Consider the following 19,412-nt stretch of genomic DNA (forward strand, 5'->3'; position numbering starts at 1 on the left):
TGTAAAGCATACAGGATCATACTTAGCACATAAAAAATGCTTCACAAATATGAGTACCTAATTATTATTTTCAAGGAATTGATGGTGGGGAACGTCAATACAAAATTAAGTATGGAATGATACCATTTGTGTTAAAATTCATATGTGAGAATCTGGAAGATTAATGTGTTAATAGTGGTGATGTCAGGGGAGCAGTGTATTGGAGAACTTCTGGGTGGTGGTGGTGGTGGTGGTTTTGAGAGACAGACAGGGTCTGCACTTCCACGCAGGCTGGAGTGCAATGTAGCGATGCAGCCATATCTCTCCGCACCCACAAATTCCTGGGCTCAAGCTATCCTCCCACCTTAACCCCCGCCCACCCCCCTAAAGTAGCTGGGACTACAGGCATGTGCCACTAAGCCTGGCTAATTTTCTTTTTTTTTTTTTTTTTTCATAGAGACAGGGTTTTTCTGTGTTGCCCAGACTGGTCTCAAATTCCTGGCTTCAAGTAATCTTCCCCCTCGGCCTCCCAAATAAGAACTTCCACTTTCTAAGTTAAATATTTTAAAATTTATTTTGCTAAAATATACTGAAGGTACCCAGGGAACTTCACTCCAAAATATGGCTCCCTGGTATAATAGGTATTTTGAATGAAAGGTTCTTAGAGATCAGCAAATGTGGGAAGAGACTTTTCCGCCATCCAGGTAAAGACTGGACCCACCAAGGAGAACAATTGTTTGTCCTTCGCCTCCTTGTTATCTCATTATCTATTGTAACAAAGAATACTGAAGAATGTAAGCATGCTGAAATATTTTCTAAAGAGGACCTTTTACAAGTTCATCTTTGTTTTCCCATCCGTTCATTCTCCTTGGTAATCATTTATTGCCCTTTGACAGAGTTCCCTGCCTTCGTTATCTCCCCGCTCCTCTATGAAAAGAAGCTGTAGGAGTATGTTGGCCCCACTGGAATATTTGGGGAATCACTCTGTGATTGTCCCTTGTACATGTTAATAAATTGTATGCCTTTTTTGCTGTTATTCTGCCTTTGGCCAGTTGATTTTCAGTGAACCTTCAATGGGCAAAGGGAAGGTTTGCCCTTTGTTCCTGCAATACAGTTGAAGAAGTATGCATAGCAACTTTTAAGAGAAGCCTGCTATCAATGTTTATTAAGTAAAACCAGCCATGAAAACTGTATTTCTAAAGCTAAAGACATCGCATATTGTCTAAGGTCATATGACTTGTCCCTCACATTGGAAATTATAAGAGACCTGACTCTGCTCTCAGCCACTTAAAACTAGTCGATGTCTACGGTTCTCTGAAATGTGGGTCTTAACTTGGAAGATTAACTAATTACTCTAGTGTATAATTCTAGGTTGTGAAAGGTTATGGATAACTTAGGTAAGGATGGGTAGGACTAGCTCTTTGTCCTTATGAAAAATAAACCAAATGGCTTCTAAACTGTAGCATTTTGCCAGTAATAAATAATTCCTGACATTTTTATTAGAATGATTAAACCCTGGAGTTGGGCACCGAAATGGTGATGTAATGTCCAGGACTGAAGTTAAAAATAGGATAGATATGAACTGCTTTTTAATCTTTAGGTGGTGGTGGGCCAACTGACTTACAGGGGGATCCAGAATTCACCAATACCTTCACAAAAGCTATCTATGTTTATATACAGTGTAGGTAAAATATATATGAGAATAACTACATGTTTTCAAAGAATATGCTCATATTTATATTTTGGATGTAACATCAGTTTGTTTCACGATTATAAAGATTGTTTTTTCCTTGGTTGGTTTGATGCCTGTGTCATTCTGAAGTTCTGTGTAGTGCTTACTAGGGAACTAAGCCTGACCATTCTAATTTAAGCGTATACAGATTACGTAGCAAATTTAAGGCCCGTCTGTCTGTGTGGTTTTGGTGATACTAGGTTGGTTGCTTGGTTGGTTTGTTTCTTTCTCTTTTTTCTGTTTTGGTAAATCGTATATAAAGCAAAATATGCCAGGTTTCTTAAAGAAGTATATTGCAAGGAAATAGGAAGATGATTCTAAGAAATTAGAACAAAAGGTGAAACTTTCTTTTTTTCTCTTGGACTTGTGATTCCTTTTTATATCTTCCCTATTATAGTCCTTTTAAATTTGAATCACCAAAGCTTTCCAAGGATAAAATGAAAATGTTGAAAGCATTATTTTCCTCATATTACTCTTGGTAATGTTTTTATACATTTTTCATCCTGGTTTTTTAAACACTTTTGTTTAACTATACATTACTGGTTGACCAGCTATTTTTAAATCTTTTAGATCTCATTTCAGTTGTACTTTTTTTTGTCAGGCCTCCACCTGTTTTTTTATTCTGTTTGCGACAGTCACTATTTCATTTGTTGGTAACCATATGGCAGAGCCTTTTTTTTTTTTTTTTTAAACAATAAAATTAGATGCAGTGTGTTGAAGCCCATATTGTTGTATCACAGTCTCTGGAGAGCTTCAAGTAGGTGGGAGAGGGCATCCCAAAATGCAGCATGCTGCTGATAGGACGGATAATCTTAGCACAGGATTGGATTTTAAAATACTGCATTTCAAAGGTGCCGACATATGTAGCTAGTGCCAGTACAAGAGTAGAGTCTATAGATGAATAGCACAGCTGCAGTGTTGGTGGAGTTTTCCCTCTTATTTCCCAAATACTTTGGTTTCTTAAATTCTAGGATTGTTTTTAAACTCTTCTTCCTGCATACTGAAATTCTAAGATTTTAATATGACATAAGCTACTGCCATGGACCACTGTTGTAAAGTTGAGATCATCATGGTAACAAACTCTAGGGAAAGATCAGTGGACTCTTGGAGTCACATCATCGTGGTTAAAGCTCTGACCCTGTCACTTACTGGCATTGTGACATTGGGCAAACTAAGGAGGCTTTCAGAGGCCACTTTCTCTAATCGTAAAATGGAGATGACATCGCATCTTGTAAACAGTTGTTACAGGAGGAAATGAGATTACATGTGTCTCATGCTTCGCTCGTTCTCTGGGCTGTAACTCTTACCTGTAAGTGTGCTTCCTTCCTTTCTCCCCACCACTTATTCTCATCTCCCTCTTACTCAGTGTTGTGTTTTCTGAGTTTTAAAAAACAGACAATAGAAAACATTATTTTAATCCCTTTTTATGTTTGGATCTGAAAATCTTTAGATATTTCCTTTCTCCGTTTCATTCCTTCATTCGTTGTTGGCTTTGCACCAGGACTTATTTCTTGAGGGTCAGATAAGCCCTCTGATCTCAGGGAGGTACCCAGGTTAATCTACACTCAGAGAAAAGCCAAAAGTCACTGGGAAAGTCAAGTGGAAGTGCTGAACCCGGAAGCAGCTGGAAGGCAGGGGAAGTGAAGTCAGCCTCACAGAGCTGAGGTTTAAGGGACGTTAGGAGGAATAGGAGACAAAGTGGTGGGACAGAGGGAATCATTTGTTCATTTGAATATGAGGATGAGTGAGAGAGAGGATTTCCATGTGACTTTTGGGATTTAAGCACCTGGTAGGGTCATTTCACTGAGATTAGGAATATGAACAGGTTATTAGAAATGGAAGTAATCTTAAAAGATTTTCTAGATAGTCTGATATTCCTAAATTTTTAGATAATGAAACCGAGGGGCTGTCAAGGTTAAGCTCAAAAAGCAGTAGAGATTCATCCAAGGTCACTCAGACTCTCTCTGCCAATAATAAGGGGGCAATAATGTGACTGCTAAAAGGGCCCTTAGGGAACAGGACTGAAGGTGTGATGGATTCTACTTGAGAATTTTGCAAATGAAACCTAACACAGTTTTCTCTTTGTAGCTAGGGAAGGTCACTGCAAGCTGTCAGAACTGAGGAGAAGTGAAGTGGAACAAAAAGGGTGCAATTGAGGTCAGATTCCGAGGAGAGAGAGAGTAGGTTGCCAAAATTTAGTGCTCATAAAGCAGTGTGGGGGCGATCCAGGCTGAGTTAACACAGCAGGAGCTGTCATTGTAGAACCCATGTCAGTGTCCAGTTCTGCGGGCCAGTCGGAGATCAGACCTGGGAACAGAAGATAGGAAAGCAACGCCGTGCTAGGGGAATGTGGAGTGGGTCCAGGGCAGCTCCATGGACAGCAGCTCCTGCTCCTGGAGGCTGGCCGGCCTCCACTCTGGTTGATAGGAACATCTTGCAGTTTTGTCTCTGTGAGCTTGTCCATGCACGAGAAAATTACTACGCAGTCTGTTATCCCAGATTTGATATTATATTATTTGTGAGTTCTTGACATTTCATTTAGAAATAACTTACGTTCTAAAGATAGCTGATAATGTTACTTTCATCTGATTTCTAATATTCTTTAAAAATATTAGAATTAGACTGATGAAGACAGATACTATACTTGATCTTAGCCAGAAAGCCAGGTCAATTTCAAATGTCCTCACTGCAAAAAAGTATTTGAGGTAATGGGTATGTTAATTTGTTTGATTTGATTATTTCACTTTGAATTTTCAAATCGTAATATTACTTTGTATCCTCAAATATATACAATTATAAGTTGTTGATTTATAATAAAAAAGTGGGGTTTTTTTTGCTACTATAAATAGGATAAATTAGAGCCCTGTGACCATGCTTGTTAATAGTGGTACTGTATTTATAAAATGAATGTCTTATCTTTAGCTATTAGACACATGAAAAATGGAAATTAGAAAATAGATTTCAAAGTACATATTATCTTCTTCTTTATTTTCAACCCTATAATAACACAGATGTTTTAGAACACTTTCTGGTTCTCTATAGAGTTCAGACAAAGGCACTGTATTTACATGTGATGTTTTCCAGGTTTGTCCAGCCTCTTGTTTCTTTAAATACTCTTGGTATTTCAACAGCGAGTTTATAACTAATAATTAAGCATGGGAACACCTATTTTTTGCCTTAAATAGCTTACTCTTTTTCTTCCACAAAGATCTGTTTATTGCCTACAATTCTATATTTTTGTGGGAGAATCATCTGCTTCCTTGTTACTGATTATAACTGGGAAGCATTTTCAACTTAAATTAATTTTCAATTGCTTAATATTCTTCCTTAAATATATTTGTTGCTAAATTTTCATCCATCTGAAGTTTTCCTAGTTTTCCATATGTGCCTTCCAAAATGATTTTTGAACCACAAACATGTTTATTAATTAAATCACTAGGCGAAATCCGCCTTTAGTCCAAGTTGTTCTGAACAATCTGTGATACCTAAGAGCCGAAGGTTCTTCTTAAAAGGAAAAGAAATCATCCTTGTGGTATTTTTTTGTCTTTAAAATATATTGAAAGATACATTTCAGAACAAAAAAATGACTAGAATTTTTTTCTAGAATATTCTTTGAGGTGAAGGGATTTCTTGGGTTTTTTTTGGGGTGGGGGGGTGGGTATAGCTTACTTCTCAGCAATCCAAGAAAAGCATTTCTGGAAAGTGATCAGTCAATTCAAGCTATAGTCAGCTCTTCAATGTGTATGATGTTTATATCTCTTTCGTGGAGTTATCAGGTAGCTAGTATGAGTCTTTATTGCCGAGAGTAAGATGCCAGTTTGATTTTCAGCCTACTCGTGTTAAGGTTTAACCTGTGATGGAATTCACATTTCTGATAATGATTACTGTATTAAAAATTTAACATGTGATGTGTATGGTAGATCCCTAACCATGTGTATGGTTACTGTGTGGATTCTATTTAGCATCTGGTAGATTCTGTCCACAGGAAAAGCAACTATTCACAGTATAAACATCATAGGCCAGCCCCATCCTTCTTGACAATGCAGGTGTTATCTAATCATAGAACATTGTAATTCGAAGTCACCCTTGAGATGACCTTGATGAACCTTCCCATTTTATGAATGAGAAAAGGAGTTTCAAGGAGATAGTGAGTTGTTGAAGGCTCTAATTCATGTGGGTAAAGACAGAACAGAGAGAAGGACAGCTACTTCTCCTTCCCACTGCCATGGTTTTCCCACCTGCCAGGAGGCCTCTTATTTGAAATGATATGCAAAATTGGTCACCAGAAAGTCATGGTCACAGTTTGTGATGTAGAAGCTGAGCTGTGGGATTAACATTCAGTTCTGGGCTTATTCTTCTTTCCTTGTGACCCCATGTTAGCCATTCAGATTTCCTGATTTCCATTCCTTTGCCCTTCTCCCAATTTCACACTGATTAAGGCTTTCAAAATCTAGCAAAGATAGCTTCTAGTTGGTGTCATCTGCAAGCAGAAAATAATTTATCAGCAGTTTCTCTTGATCACAAATTGAGTAGAGGGAGCCTGTGCCTCTTGCCTGTGTGATAAGGATCTGTGTAAGGGCATACTTGCTCAGACAATAGGAAATCAGGCTCAAGTAGGTCAAAATCAAAGTTAAAAGTAAACCCCATGATACAAGACTAGTTTTGTGTGTATTTTCTACTGAAGTTCAGTGAAATCATGTCTTTAAAGTTAGGAAGTGATAATAGACTAGAGAACAGTCTGTACCCTGGGGAAAAAAATAAAGTATATTCTTACCCCCCCAAAACCTATATTTGCAAGACTTATTAATAGCCTTATGCATATTATAAAGCCATAGACCTTATGAGTAATTTAGTTTATTGGAAATAGCATAGAGGCCAAGCATAGTGAGTCACACCTGTAATCCCAGCACTCTGGGAGGCCAAGGCGAGCAGACTGCTTGAAGTCAAGAGTTTGAAACCAGCCTGGGCAACATAGTGAAACTCCATCTCTACAAAAATATATTTAAAAAAGTAAGTCCCACCTCTCGGGAGGCTGAGGTGGGAGGATCACCTGAGCCCAGGAAGCCGAGGCTGCATGAGCCATGAGCATGCACTACACTCCATCCTGGGCTACAGAGTAAGACCCCGTCACAGACACACACACACACACACACACACACACACACACACACACAAATAAATAAATAGCACAGCATAGTACCTGGGTTCAAATTATAGTTCCATTATTTTCCAACCATGGGCCCTAGTTTTGTCATTTGTGAACTAATGCAGTGTTTCTCAGCTGTGGCTCTGTGTTAGAACTACCTGGGACAATTACAAAGACAAAATAAAACAAACAAGCAAAGTAGTGCACAGCCTCTACCCCCAGAAAGTTCTGATTTTAATTGATCTGGGATGAGAACGGTATTTTCTCAGATGCTCCCCAGATTATTCCAATGGACAACTAAATCACAAAAGCAGATGACTTTGAAGTCCTTTTCAAATGTTAATATTCTACAATTCTGAGTTTTTTATGTCATCTAGTCCAGCCTCACACTCAGCATAATCATCTCTCCATATTTGAAAAGCAGCATTTTGTTTTTAATGTTAGCATTCATTTGGAAAGAATGCTCATTGCTATCAGAAAGCTTTGATTCAAAAGATTTTTCTGATCATCAGCCAAATTTACCGTTGGAAAAACAAATAATAAGTCTAATTACTGATTTAATTGATGACCATTCTGATATTTGAAGATTACTTCTATGATTCAGCAAAGTTACCTCTTCTTTGGTGAAACCTTTCCAGTTTTTTTCATCTCTTGTTTTTGTGCACCGTTATTTCCGTATCTCAACATGCTTTTCTGCTCTGGGGGTAATCTCCTCTTATCTCTATAAAATACTTCCCTGGAGTTGAACTATAGCCCCATTGATGATCAAAGAAGGGAACTTGGGGATTTTGGGTGATTATTCCCTTCTGAAACTCTTACTGAATGTAGGATTAATAAATAGAGCCTAGTTTTAGTAAACAGTTTAGTAAATGGTGTTTACTAACACATATTCATCTATAAATATGTATACTAATAAACACAGTCGGTAATAAAATTCCCAGCATTTAAAAATTTTTATGGTGTGCCAGGCATTGTTCTAGTGTTCAAATATATTAACACATTTGATTCTTGCAGTAACCCTTGAGGGTAGGTACCATTATTTTACTTTTTAGATATAAAGAAGAAACAGACTAAGGAGCAGAGTAGTTAAGTGTCTTGCCTTCAATTTCACAGTAAGTGGCAGAGCTAGAATGTTGATTGGATAATATAGGGCATCTTATTCCAGAGTTTGTAAGTATGGAAGTTGGAAGTTATAGAAATTACGTGAGGTATATAAGGTTTATGCTTATACTTAAATAGGTAAACTGTAGTATAGGAGATGTGCTCAAGTTTGTTGGAATTCTACATTGTTTTAAGAAACTTGAAATTTGTCAGAAGCTAATTTCCATAAAAACAATTTATAGTTAGCATATCAATTGTTTGTATTTATTTTTTATATTTTTAATGAATTCTGCTGGACAGTCTTTGTTCAATTTGCCAAATAAGTTTCCTAAAACCTAATTTTACTATTCAGGTGCCTGTTTATTAGTTCACTTAAATAGAAAGTTTCTGATGCTGTATCACTGAAAAATTATTTGAAGAACTGTTGTTGGTATCCAGTAATCCTATGTTTTCTCATAGTTTCATCATCCTCATAAATTTGTATTGGTTCTAACTGTTTATGGTCATTATTTCTTAATCCTTGTTTGATTCATTCTGAAAACTGAAGCTTTTTATGTAAGGCTTACCCACTTGAGGTTGCCAGTAAAAACCATGCTACCAGGAGATAGAAATCCGTCAGAGAAAAACCGTGCTTGTAGAACCTACCCTCCATCTAACTACTATAGCCTTAGATATGTTTGTAGGGCGAATAAAGGATATAGTGTAAAGGCAGCAGAGAAAGCATTCCTATCCACTGGGAATCTTATCCTAGGGAGTAGTGTGTCCACTTGGGTACATTTATCGTCCATTCACCATTCAGCGTATTACTCTGATTGTGAGTATCTCAATGACCATTCTGATAATTGAAGATTACTTCTATGATTCAACAAAGTTATCTCTTTTTAGGTGAAACTTTCCCAATTTTTTTCATCTCTTGTTTTTGGGCACCATTATTTCCATATCGCAACATGCTCTCCTGCCCTGAGGGTAAGTAATCTCCTCTTATCTGTATAAAGTGTTCTCCTGGAGTTGAACTACAGCCCCACTGATAATCAGAGGAGAGAACTTAGGGATTTTTGGTGATTATTCCCTTCTCAAACTCTTACTGAATGTAGGATTAATAAACAGACCCTAGTTTTAGTAAACTGTTTCTGATTCTGTATGCTAAGGCATGGGTGGTCCTTGGAGTGTGTGCCAATGTTACTCTCTGAATTATTGCTTTCAAGGGGATAAAGGGCACAGTCTTTGATGTGAAGACTTGATTTTCCCTTTAACAGTAGAATTTTAAGTTTTCAACTTAGACGAGGACCGTTCGTTTTTAGTACAGAAAGCCTTTGTAATGGCATTGCTGTTCTCTGGAAGCTTTTGATTTCGGCTTGAGAAAGAATGATTTAACACCCTACAAAACATCAGAATGAGAAATTGTGGTCTTCCTTCTTTTTGTTGACTTTTATATTTACAGTTACGGGTTCACAGGCTTAAACCTGGAGAGGGTCTTGAAGATATTCTAACCCAGTCACCTCATCATACAGAAAACACTAGCCAACACTGTACATTCATTGCTTTTAGGTCTCCTCATGACTTAACCAAGTTCCATAAGGGCAGGGACTTTATTTGCCGTGTTTACTGTTAGTGCCTCCAAATGAATTCAGGTTTGCAAGCAAATAAATGAAATGGAGAACCTAGGACTTGGAAAGAGAAAAGACTTACCCAAGATCGTCTTCCCAGGAGGAAGAAAATCTGACCGAGAACCATCGAACCATCATCTTGTGACAACAAAATTTGTCTTTTCCATGATTTAAAAAAAGAAAAAGGACTTTTACTTGGGAGTCTTAATCTGTATTAAAGATCAGAATCATACACAGTTTACATTTATTAGATACTGTTTTTCAGACATATACACGAATTTCATTGAAAAGTTATAGTACAACTCTTTGAATGAAGGTATTTTTAATCCATATTTTTATAGATGAAGAAACTTGGGCTTTGAAACAAAAAGTAATTTTCCAAAGGCTATACATAGAGACAGAATTCAAGTCTGGTTTCTACCTCCAAGTTTAGTGATATTTTCTACTTTTGTCTTTTACATAGGGACCAGTGTTTGTCAATATTAAGAATTATCTAGACCCATAAGTAACAGTCACTGAAGTTATTTTTCTAGCACCTTATATGTTACAGACTTTAATACCTGTGGATATGTTAAATAAGTGCTGCCTTTGCCTAGGGGTCTGTATTTAAGAGGCAGCAAAAAAACCCATAGCTTCTCAGTTCCTTTCATCTACGGTTTTGGCCTTCTGTGTGGTCTGATTTGAAGGGCTTTTCTGCTCTTTTTCTTTTTTTCGTTTTCCCATAATTGGACTTGGATTTCCCCCTTTTGTCCTGAATGATTTGCAGGCTTCAAAGCCTTTCTAGTACATTGCAGACACTGCCGGCATGGGATGTTATTAAAACTTAGTTGAGGATTAACATCTGTAGCTGGAAGAAAGATAATTGCCTTTTTTTTTTGGTTTCTGTTAAGGAGTGGAGGGAGGAATGATGATAAACCAGGACATGAGTGGAAGCCATTGTGACATGGCACATTTGTCTACGTTCTGTGAAAGTAAAAAGCCTCTTATCCAGTGAAATTCTTGTCCAGGCTCAACTGGGCTAGTTTCATGGGGACTCAGAATAATCTCATCACATCTCCACTTTGCTATGTAAACCCATCTGCCAGCCACTTTTTGGCAAAGGTCATGCATGAGTAATACCACCATTTTCTATTCTCTAAGAGTCAGGATTTCAAGAGGGGGATGGCATTCTGCAGCATTGCACTTTAGCGCAGGAAAAAGGATGTCGTCTGTCCACAGGATCTACTATATTACCCCCTCTGTTTATCAGTTTTCTTTTTCACCTGTGGCTGTTCTAGTGTTTCTTCTAGAAAGATATGCTAGAAACATTGAACTTATACAATTATGACCCTAAAAAGTAGAATCTCTCATTTTTTAAAAAAAGAACTTTTCCTTTTTTTCCCCAACAATTTATATATTGTTTATCTGGTACCAAATCTTTGTAGCATTTCTTTTTTGGTAAAACATACATTGAGCCAAAAGTAGTAAGAAAAAGCAGTAAGTAAGTGGTGGTTCTAGTTTCTCATTCATTTGTTCTCTTTCTGTATTTTTAAAGGACCCTAATGAGATGTTGTAACCACCGTTGCTGTCCGTGATGCTATAGTCTGCACTGCACCTTTCATTCTGTTCTTTCTTTTCTCTCCTTCGTTGGCTGAAGAGTCAAGGGCAGAAGATGGTGGTGATAGGGAGGGGGCATGTATAGGAAAGGCACTTAGTCCTGGTCATCTTTTCTTTTTCCTAATTTCATTTTATTTTATCGTGGTTCACAATAGTGGGGCTTGTGGTAGAATATCTGTAAAAAAAAAAAAAAAAAAAAGAAAATACCACTTGGAGTTCTCCCATCCCTGTATGAACGTGTTGTTCCATTCATCAGGAGTGTAGAGTCTGTTTCCCTTCGCGCCGAAGTCTGGGCTGGTTTGTGTGACAGAATGTGGCAGAAGTGGTGCTGTTATAACTGCAGGCCTTAAGAGGCCTGGCAGTTTCAGGGCCACCATGTAAGGAAGGAAGCTCAAGGTATCCTGCTGGAGAGAGAAGCCATGTGTAGGAGCATCAAGGTGCTCCAGCTTGCAGCTGGCACCATGCTCATACATTGGACCTGGAGCATCTTGGATCCTCCAGCCCCAGGTTAGCTCGGCCAGTAGCACATGGGGTTGAGACATCCTGTTCTCACTGAGTTCTGCCCCAAACTGCACATGTACAGAATCTCTAGCAAATGAACTGATGATGATTTAAAGCCCCTCGCTTTTGGGGTAGCTTGTTACAGAGCAATAGATTACTGAGACAGGATTTGTAGCTTCCGAATCTTCCTTCTTTTCTCATATCTGTTTACTGTGTGCCCAGATAGTTCTATGACTCCATTTGTCCATCTACAATCAGTATTTTGTTTTAGTACAAATTCCTTAGGCATTCTTTAGTCGCTGTTTCTTGCTTTGTAGCTAGTGGGGTTTTTTGTGGGGGAGGGGGGTTGTTTTTTTACCAGCTTTATATTTGTCCTCACTTGGAGCAGGTGACTCTGCTGAAATGCTCCTAGGGGGACAGTTCTCTGGGGGGCACAGTGATACCAATTTCTTATAGTTGTATATGAGAGACAGAAAATTACTTGTCTCTCTCAAAAGAAAAACAGTGGAAAAAAGATGACTTATTTTCCCTAAAGAATATTTCCTGCTACTGATTAAACCATACTGACCTCTCAGACTCCTGGAATAGCTGTGCATCCTGCTCACTGACGGGCAGAAAACAAAGCAGAAGGATCTAGGTTAAACGTTTTTATTTAAAAGCAAAGACCCAGACACTCCAAGGAGAGTTTGCAATGTGTATTTTCTGTTCAAATGGCAAGTGTTCCCAGGAAAACCTAGAAGGTAGTTACCTAGTTTTATTTTAGATTTTCTGGAAGGATCTGAAACCCTTTTTGAAAGTACAACTTTTAATTTCCTGGGTAGAACACATGACTGTTCTGAGTCCTGGTTTCCGTTTCTATAAGCAATTTCCTTTGAGCACACAAGGTAGTATTTTTCTCATTTTGTTGTCAGTTTTTTGTACTTAAAAGATTTATTGTTTCTCCTGTTGTCTTTCTGCCTAGCAATTCCTTTCCTGAAACTGTCCTAAACAGTTGATTAAAAAAGAGTTACTGAGATCATGTTTGATACAGGGCAGTAAATTTTAAGTATCAAATAGATAAAAGAGGAAGGGTATAGAGAATCTAAGATGCCTTTCTTAATTGGTGGAATCTTCCACTCTCACCTTAATGATCTGTTTGCTGTTTCCGTCCTTCTGGTCTTTATTTTTTAACACTGACTCCATGAGTGCATTAGTCTATAGTCAGAATAAATGTTTTGCTATGTGATGAAGAATGTTTTTTGTTTTTTTGTTTTTGAGGCGGAGTTTCACTCTTGTCACCCAGGCGGGAGTGCAGTGGTGCGATCTCGGCTCACTGCAACCTCCGCTTCCTGGGTCCAAGCGATTCTTCTGCCTCAGCCTCCCGAGTAGCTGGGATATCAGGTGCCCGCCCCCACGCCCAGCTAATTTTTGTATTTTCATTAGAGACAGGGTTTTACCATGTTGGCCAGGCTTGTGAAGAATGTTTTTTTTGTGTGGGGGAGGTAAAGGGGTGAATTTTCTAGAGAGGACAGACTGGAATGGCTTTTAGAAAGAAATTATCTTTTTAAAGTTTTATTTAAAAATAAACATTATTTTCGACCTTAGCTAGGTACATGTTTTTTTTTTTTTTGGTAGCCATCTTGCCAACCCTAAAATGTTATTATAGGCTATTTATTTGTTCAGTGTTTTCATATATTTCAAGTACACATATCTTGTCTTTCAGTTATATCTTAAATTTCTGAAAAACAGTGGCTACAGAATCTTAAACTCTAAGACAAGTCTTCCCAAAGGACATCTGGCAACGTCTGGAGATGTATTTGGTTGTTACAGCTGAGGCAATTAGCTGCTACTGGTATTTTAAGGGATAGAAGCCAAAAATATGGGTAAACATTGTACAGCGTACAGTATCTGGCACATAGAAAGTGATCAATAAATGCTTTTTGAGTGGATGGATGAAAGGCCAGTGAATGTAACAATGGATATAACGTATCTTTTCTTTATCTTTCCTCAAAGTTACTAAGGGTCGACTTTGTAAAAGATCAGACTGCTAATTCAGCTATAATGCATGGTCATCTCGTTAATATTTATATATAAAGGGTTTTTGTATTTCCTCCACAATGACAGGTCAAAGCTAGATGATGTTTTAGTTATAATTTGGGGTGTACATGTCTGTTTATATTGGAGAATACCGCTTGTCAGCTGGAGAAGGAGACATTTTACATATTAGCAGATGAGAATTGGTGGCAATGTTGATGATTGTGCCATGGTACCGTCATACCTAGAAGGTCAGGTCCTCATTTTATTGTTGTGTGGTTGTGGAATAAATGCATGTTTTTTAGAGCTGTCCCAAAGAAATATTTCATATTTGAAATATCTCAAAAGAAGTGGTGCCTTGGGAAAAACACAGCATATTACTTGTCATTGGAAAGAGGCAATACTTGAGCATATTTCTTATTTTTGAAAGTCAATAGCTAGTATGCCGTATGATGTTCCTGTTTCAAAAATGGGGAAGCTTTTTTTGCTTTATGATGCTTTCTTTTCCAGTCTTTATGGAATGTAGGCTTTGCTATTCTAATTAAAATGGAAATAAATGAATGTGATAAATATGAGTTTTTACTGGGTAGAAATGTTTAGTGCATTGTAGCAACGTTGCTAAGAGAAATTGAATTAGTAATGTCCTCAGTGGAAAGTTTAGCATGAGGATTTATTTCCTTCTCCTGTGTAGTAGGCTCGAGATAGGGATGTGAAGGATTTTCCCCCGGAATGGCATTTGTAATTTCTCACAGTGGCCTCATTTCATTCATGGCCCAGAGAGAGTGCAAGCTATTTAGAGAAAGAAGAGTTTTTGAAGGTAATACATGAGACAGATGTTGGGTATCTTTTCTTGATACACAATTACTAAAAATTATCCAGTTAAAATCTATACCTTACATAGAAACCTGCATTGCACCCTTTTTTTGTCTTAGGAGCTTTGACCTTTGTTTATTCATTTTATGGTTGTTGCACGCTACTTTTATTTAATGTGGTGGCATGTTCTTAGGAGAACTGCATAAGTCTAGATACAGCCCTCTTCATCTTGAAATAATTTGGGGTAAGAACCTTACACAAGGTCCCACATTTGACTAGAACTTGGTATTGAGTATGGACTAATGTTAGACAGTGCTGTGGATTAAAGGAGTCAGTTAATCTGATGCAACAGAGAAATTGAAATCAGAACCACTTAGAGCTGTTTCCTTAGCTCATTGCTTAAGCTTTTACAGAATGCATAATTATGAAAATTTATAGGTTTGTGGATTGTGGGGGACGTGTAGTTCAGAAATCTCTGCTGACTAGTTCAGAGTCTCAAAGGGGAAGAAAATTGAAAGGGACTTAAGGTTCTTACGGTTGATGAAGTCTCTAGCGTTTAAAATTGCTTATTAGTCTCTGTTGTTAAATTATACAGCCATTCTTTTTCTTTGGATGGGAAAGGTGCCGGAAGAATCAAAGTTTTCAAATCAACAGGTTTTCTTGTGAATTCCACATTTTTTGAACAGCCATTTTGAGATATAGAGAAAGCCTGAAACCAGACCTCTGCTTTTCTTATGAGAAATCATCCAGAATAACTGAGAAGCAGAACTGACATGTGAGGCGTCCACCCTTTCTCTGTCCCCTTCCCCTTCCCAGCTTCCCTTTCATATTCATTTTCATAGTTCTTTTTTTCAAAAGTTTTAATTGACATATAAAGGTTATATTTATCATGTACAACATGTTTTGAAATCTGTATACATTTTGGAATGGCTAAATCAAGCTAATTAACGTATGCATGACTTCACATAATTCACATTTTTAGCTCACGCTTTGTAACTCAAGGTGACTGCTTGGCCCTTAAAAGTCTGGTCCTTGCCCACCCCAGCAGCTTTGGCTCTTTGCTGCCCATGTACTCCAGAACCACTGAACTTCCTTCAATTCCCAAACACTTTTCCTAAACACTCTGTCTTGCCTCTAAGTCTCCCATTCATGCTGTTTCCTCTGCCTGAAACACTCCTACCTCCTTTTTATCTGGCTAACTCATACACTCCAAGTCTTCCCTTAGCTGTCTCTTCCTCTGAGAAGCCTTCCCTGTTTTCAAAGTCCAAATTAAGTGTTCTTTCTATGTGCACCTGTGGTAGCTGGTTTTTAATTGACTTTGTTGAATGTTTCTACGAGACTGTAAGTTTGGAGAAGGCATAGACCGTGTCTGTTGTGTAGAGTTTGGTGGATAGGAGGTTCTCAACTTTTCACTGAATTCTTGCAATGAGTATTTCAGTGCTCAATTGTATGGTGCAGAAATTCCATGGAAAATCAGAGAAGAGAGAAATCAGTGAAGGTTGAAGAGATGAGTGAAAGTGGGACTTGACCTGAACCTATAATGATAAACTCCTTTGTGAAGTTTAACACTCCCTCTTCTAGTTCCCTTTCTCTACTTTTTTTTTTTTCTGTTTTTCTTAAAATCATTCATTCATTCAGCAAATATTTAAGGGTGCAGTCTTCAGGCATTAATCTAGGCGGCGAAGGTATAACAGTGAAAAATCCCTGCCCTCATGGAATGTGTGTTCTAATGGACTAAATGAATAAAAATGGATTAAATATAAGTCTAGAAAGTAGCTTAGTAGACTAGTAGGGCAATGAGGAGGCCAACTTGATGGGTGGGATATGTTACTAACCTGGACTTTGAATGGTTTTCCTTAAGAGCATAATTTTACTTGGGAGAGTAGGTGGGTAATAGAGAAGTATAAATAACTTCTGAGCAAAAGAGACTTTTCGTCTGTAACTGGTATGCAGACACTGAAAGTAAAAAGTCCAGCTTAGACAGGACTGCCAAAATATGGGTAATGATAGCCAGCCTGGAATAGTGGAGTAGGGTTGTGGCAGAGATGAATAAGAGGTGTGTGTGTGTGTGTGTGTGTGTGTGTGTGTGTGTGAGTGTGTGTGTGTGTGTGTTTGGATTTTTAAATTTAGCTATTGATTGATTGATTGAGATGGAGTCTTGCTCTGTTACCCAGGCTGCAGTGCAGTGGCACGATCGTGGCTTACTGCAGCCTCCACCTCCCAGGCTCAAGGAATTCTCCCTGCCTCAGCTTCCCAAGTGGCTGCAATTACAGGCGCTCGTCACCATGCCTGGCTAATTTTTTTTTTTTTTTTTTTTTTTTTTTTTGAGACAGAGTCTCACAGTGTTTCCTGGGCTGGAGTGCAGTGGTGCGATCTCGGCTCACTGCAACCTCTGCCTCCCAGATTCAATCGATTCTCCTGCTCAGCTTCTAGAGTAGCTGGGATTACAGGTGCCCACCACCATGCCCAGCTATTTTTTTGTATTTTTAATAGAGATGGGGTTTCACCATGTTGGCCAAGCTGGTCTTGAGTACCTGACCTCATGGTTCACCCACTTCGGCCTCCCAAAGTTCTGGGATTACAGGCGTGAGCCACCACGCCTGGCCTGCCCGGATGATTTTTATATTGTTAGTAGAGATGGGGTTTTGTCATGTTGACCAGGCTGGTCTAGAACTCCTGACTTCAGGTGATCCTCCCACCTCGGCCTCCGAAAGTGCTGGGATTACAGGCATGAGCCACCGCACCCAGCCTAGCAATTTATTTTCTAAAGAAAATTTCCTAGATGGTGGACTGTCTGGATAGTGGAAATAAAGGACAGAGATGAGTTAAGACTATCTAAAGTTAGAGCCCAGAAGCGTGGTTGGAACATTAAGACAGTAGTTTTGGTTTAGTTGGAATGAAAGTATTTTGCATAAGCTGAATCTGAGATTTCATTAGACCTAGGTTCATTGAATTGATACCTATTAAGCATGCTCTAGGGGTTATAAAGATGCAACAGAACAGACATCGAGTTCGTGTTCTAATAGACTCTTGAGATGAGAAGATAGAATTGTTTGGAAATCTTTTGCCATGAGCATGAATTAAAGTCATGGGAATGGATGGAGATTTGGGCCTAGTTCTAGGTAGCAGATAATCCTGTAGTTTATTTAAATCTTTATATTTAGGGTTTGATATAATAACGTAATGATTATAATCAGCTATACAGCAGTTGATATGAAAATAAGGATACAAGAGAATATTGGGGAATTACAGTGGTTCTTGTAAGCAGCTATATTCCTTTTCTGTATGTGGAAGACGATAAAAGACATTTCTTTGTCTTTACATTTTAAGCTGTCATTTCATTAAAGTTCAGTAACTTAATGTCTCTGGCTGCTTATTACTTGGCAATATCTCACTAGCTCATCGATGTCAGCGTAGGCTGGTCAACAATAAATGCATAAAAGAAACAGAGGCCAGTGATTCATATGATTTTTAAGCAGATTTGGCACAGGAGTGCCTTTCTGGGTTTAGGGAAGTGGTGGACAAGGCAGGAGAGAACCACATTCAGCTTCTGCTGTTGTGTTTGTCTTCTGTCTTTCAATAACGTCCATGAACTGTGAGGTTAGTGTCTTGGCTGAGAGATAAGTATGGCTTGGCATTGATTCTTCTGTTGTTACCTCAAGCTGTTTTCTAGTCCCCAAGAACAGCACTCTCAGTGGGTGTGGAAGTGGGCGGGACATGAAGCAATGGTTTTACATTGCATTGCCTGGCTACAGCTTGGCATTTCTTTCCTTTTTCTTTTTCTTTGCGTCATTGCCATTGGTGCCACTAATTTTGCTTCCCCTCTCTTTTATAACTTGTTTCTTCGGGAGTTGCCTAGACTCTGCACATTATATCTTCTTTGGTATTGTGGCAGTGTGTTCTTGGCCAATAACCTAGGAGATGATATCTGTTCATCTTACAGATGGAGGAATTCATCTTTAATGCTGGAGGAATTCATTAAAAATAATAATAAAATAAAAAGGAAAAATAAAAGTTCCTCTCAGTGGGTCTTCTTCTTCCTCTCCCTGGCTGTCCTTTACTTTGGAACATGTACTGACTCTATTGTAGATGTCCCCGTCTCTCAAAAGAGGGGAAAGTGGAACATGAGGTGGGAGGATAGTAGAAAAGAATGCCAAGCCCATTGTCCCCAGTGGTTCCAGAAATCAAAAGCTAGCCTTCTTGAAGGAAGTATAATGGATTTCTCCCCTTTAGGACAAAGTGGGATTGGAATACTTTGTTTTTCATCTTTCTTCTGACCCCAACCAAGGAAATCTATAATATTCAGTTCTTTGAAGATCTGATCCTACTTATATTTTCTCCTTTTGATATTTCTGTCTCTTGTCTGTTTGTAGCCCCTCTTCCCAAAGCTGACTGCAGAAAAAGAGAAAGATTACTATTTTCTAAGTTTCCTAAAGAAAAAAACAGTTCTTGGGGGCTTGTGTCGAGTGAGACCTAAAGGATGGATAGAATTTGGGTGGACTGGAGTAGAGGCTTACTCTAGGTATGGGTTACATAGGAAATATGATGGGGAGCCAATACGTAGAACCCGTTTGTTGCACTGAAAACTTTAATGGGATATTATTTGGCAGAAAAGAACTAGGAAATTAGATTTGCTCAATGATTCCCAACATGGTAGAATTCTGTTCACTTTGTCTCTTAAAATCCTTTTACATGACTTTTTCTTTCTTTTCTGAGCCAGTAGTTTTGCCAAAGCCCACCTGCCCATTCCACATCTCCCAGTGTTCCCATCTAGTTGTTACAATTGTTCTTTGTCCACATATTTCTCCTTATATCCAGGGATGCAGGCTGTTAGTTATATGTTATCTCCTTGCTGCTTTTATTCATGCCTTCATTTATTTCTCCATTTATTAATAAGCTCATTTGTTCTTGAATCCTTTGTTAA

General features: G+C 38.3%; 1 protein-coding gene across 10 annotated transcripts in view; it reads left to right on the forward strand.

Annotated features, from left to right (window-relative positions):
• Positions 1-19,412, forward strand: part of PSD3 (pleckstrin and Sec7 domain containing 3) — a 575,483-nt gene that overhangs the window by 363,178 nt on the left and 192,893 nt on the right. The window contains exon 10 of one of the 10 annotated variants that reach the window (XM_058443514.1): positions 8,844-8,924. The exons of the other annotated variants lie outside the window; for them this stretch is intronic. Within the exon in view, the coding sequence (XP_058299497.1) occupies positions 8,844-8,924 (81 nt within the window). The remainder of the gene's footprint in view (positions 1-8,843; positions 8,925-19,412) is intronic. 10 annotated transcript variants of the gene reach the window in all.

Source organism: Hylobates moloch, unplaced genomic scaffold, assembly GCF_009828535.3.
Source record: "Hylobates moloch isolate HMO894 unplaced genomic scaffold, HMol_V3 SCAFFOLD_8, whole genome shotgun sequence".
Classification (NCBI taxonomy): domain Eukaryota; kingdom Metazoa; phylum Chordata; class Mammalia; order Primates; family Hylobatidae; genus Hylobates; species Hylobates moloch.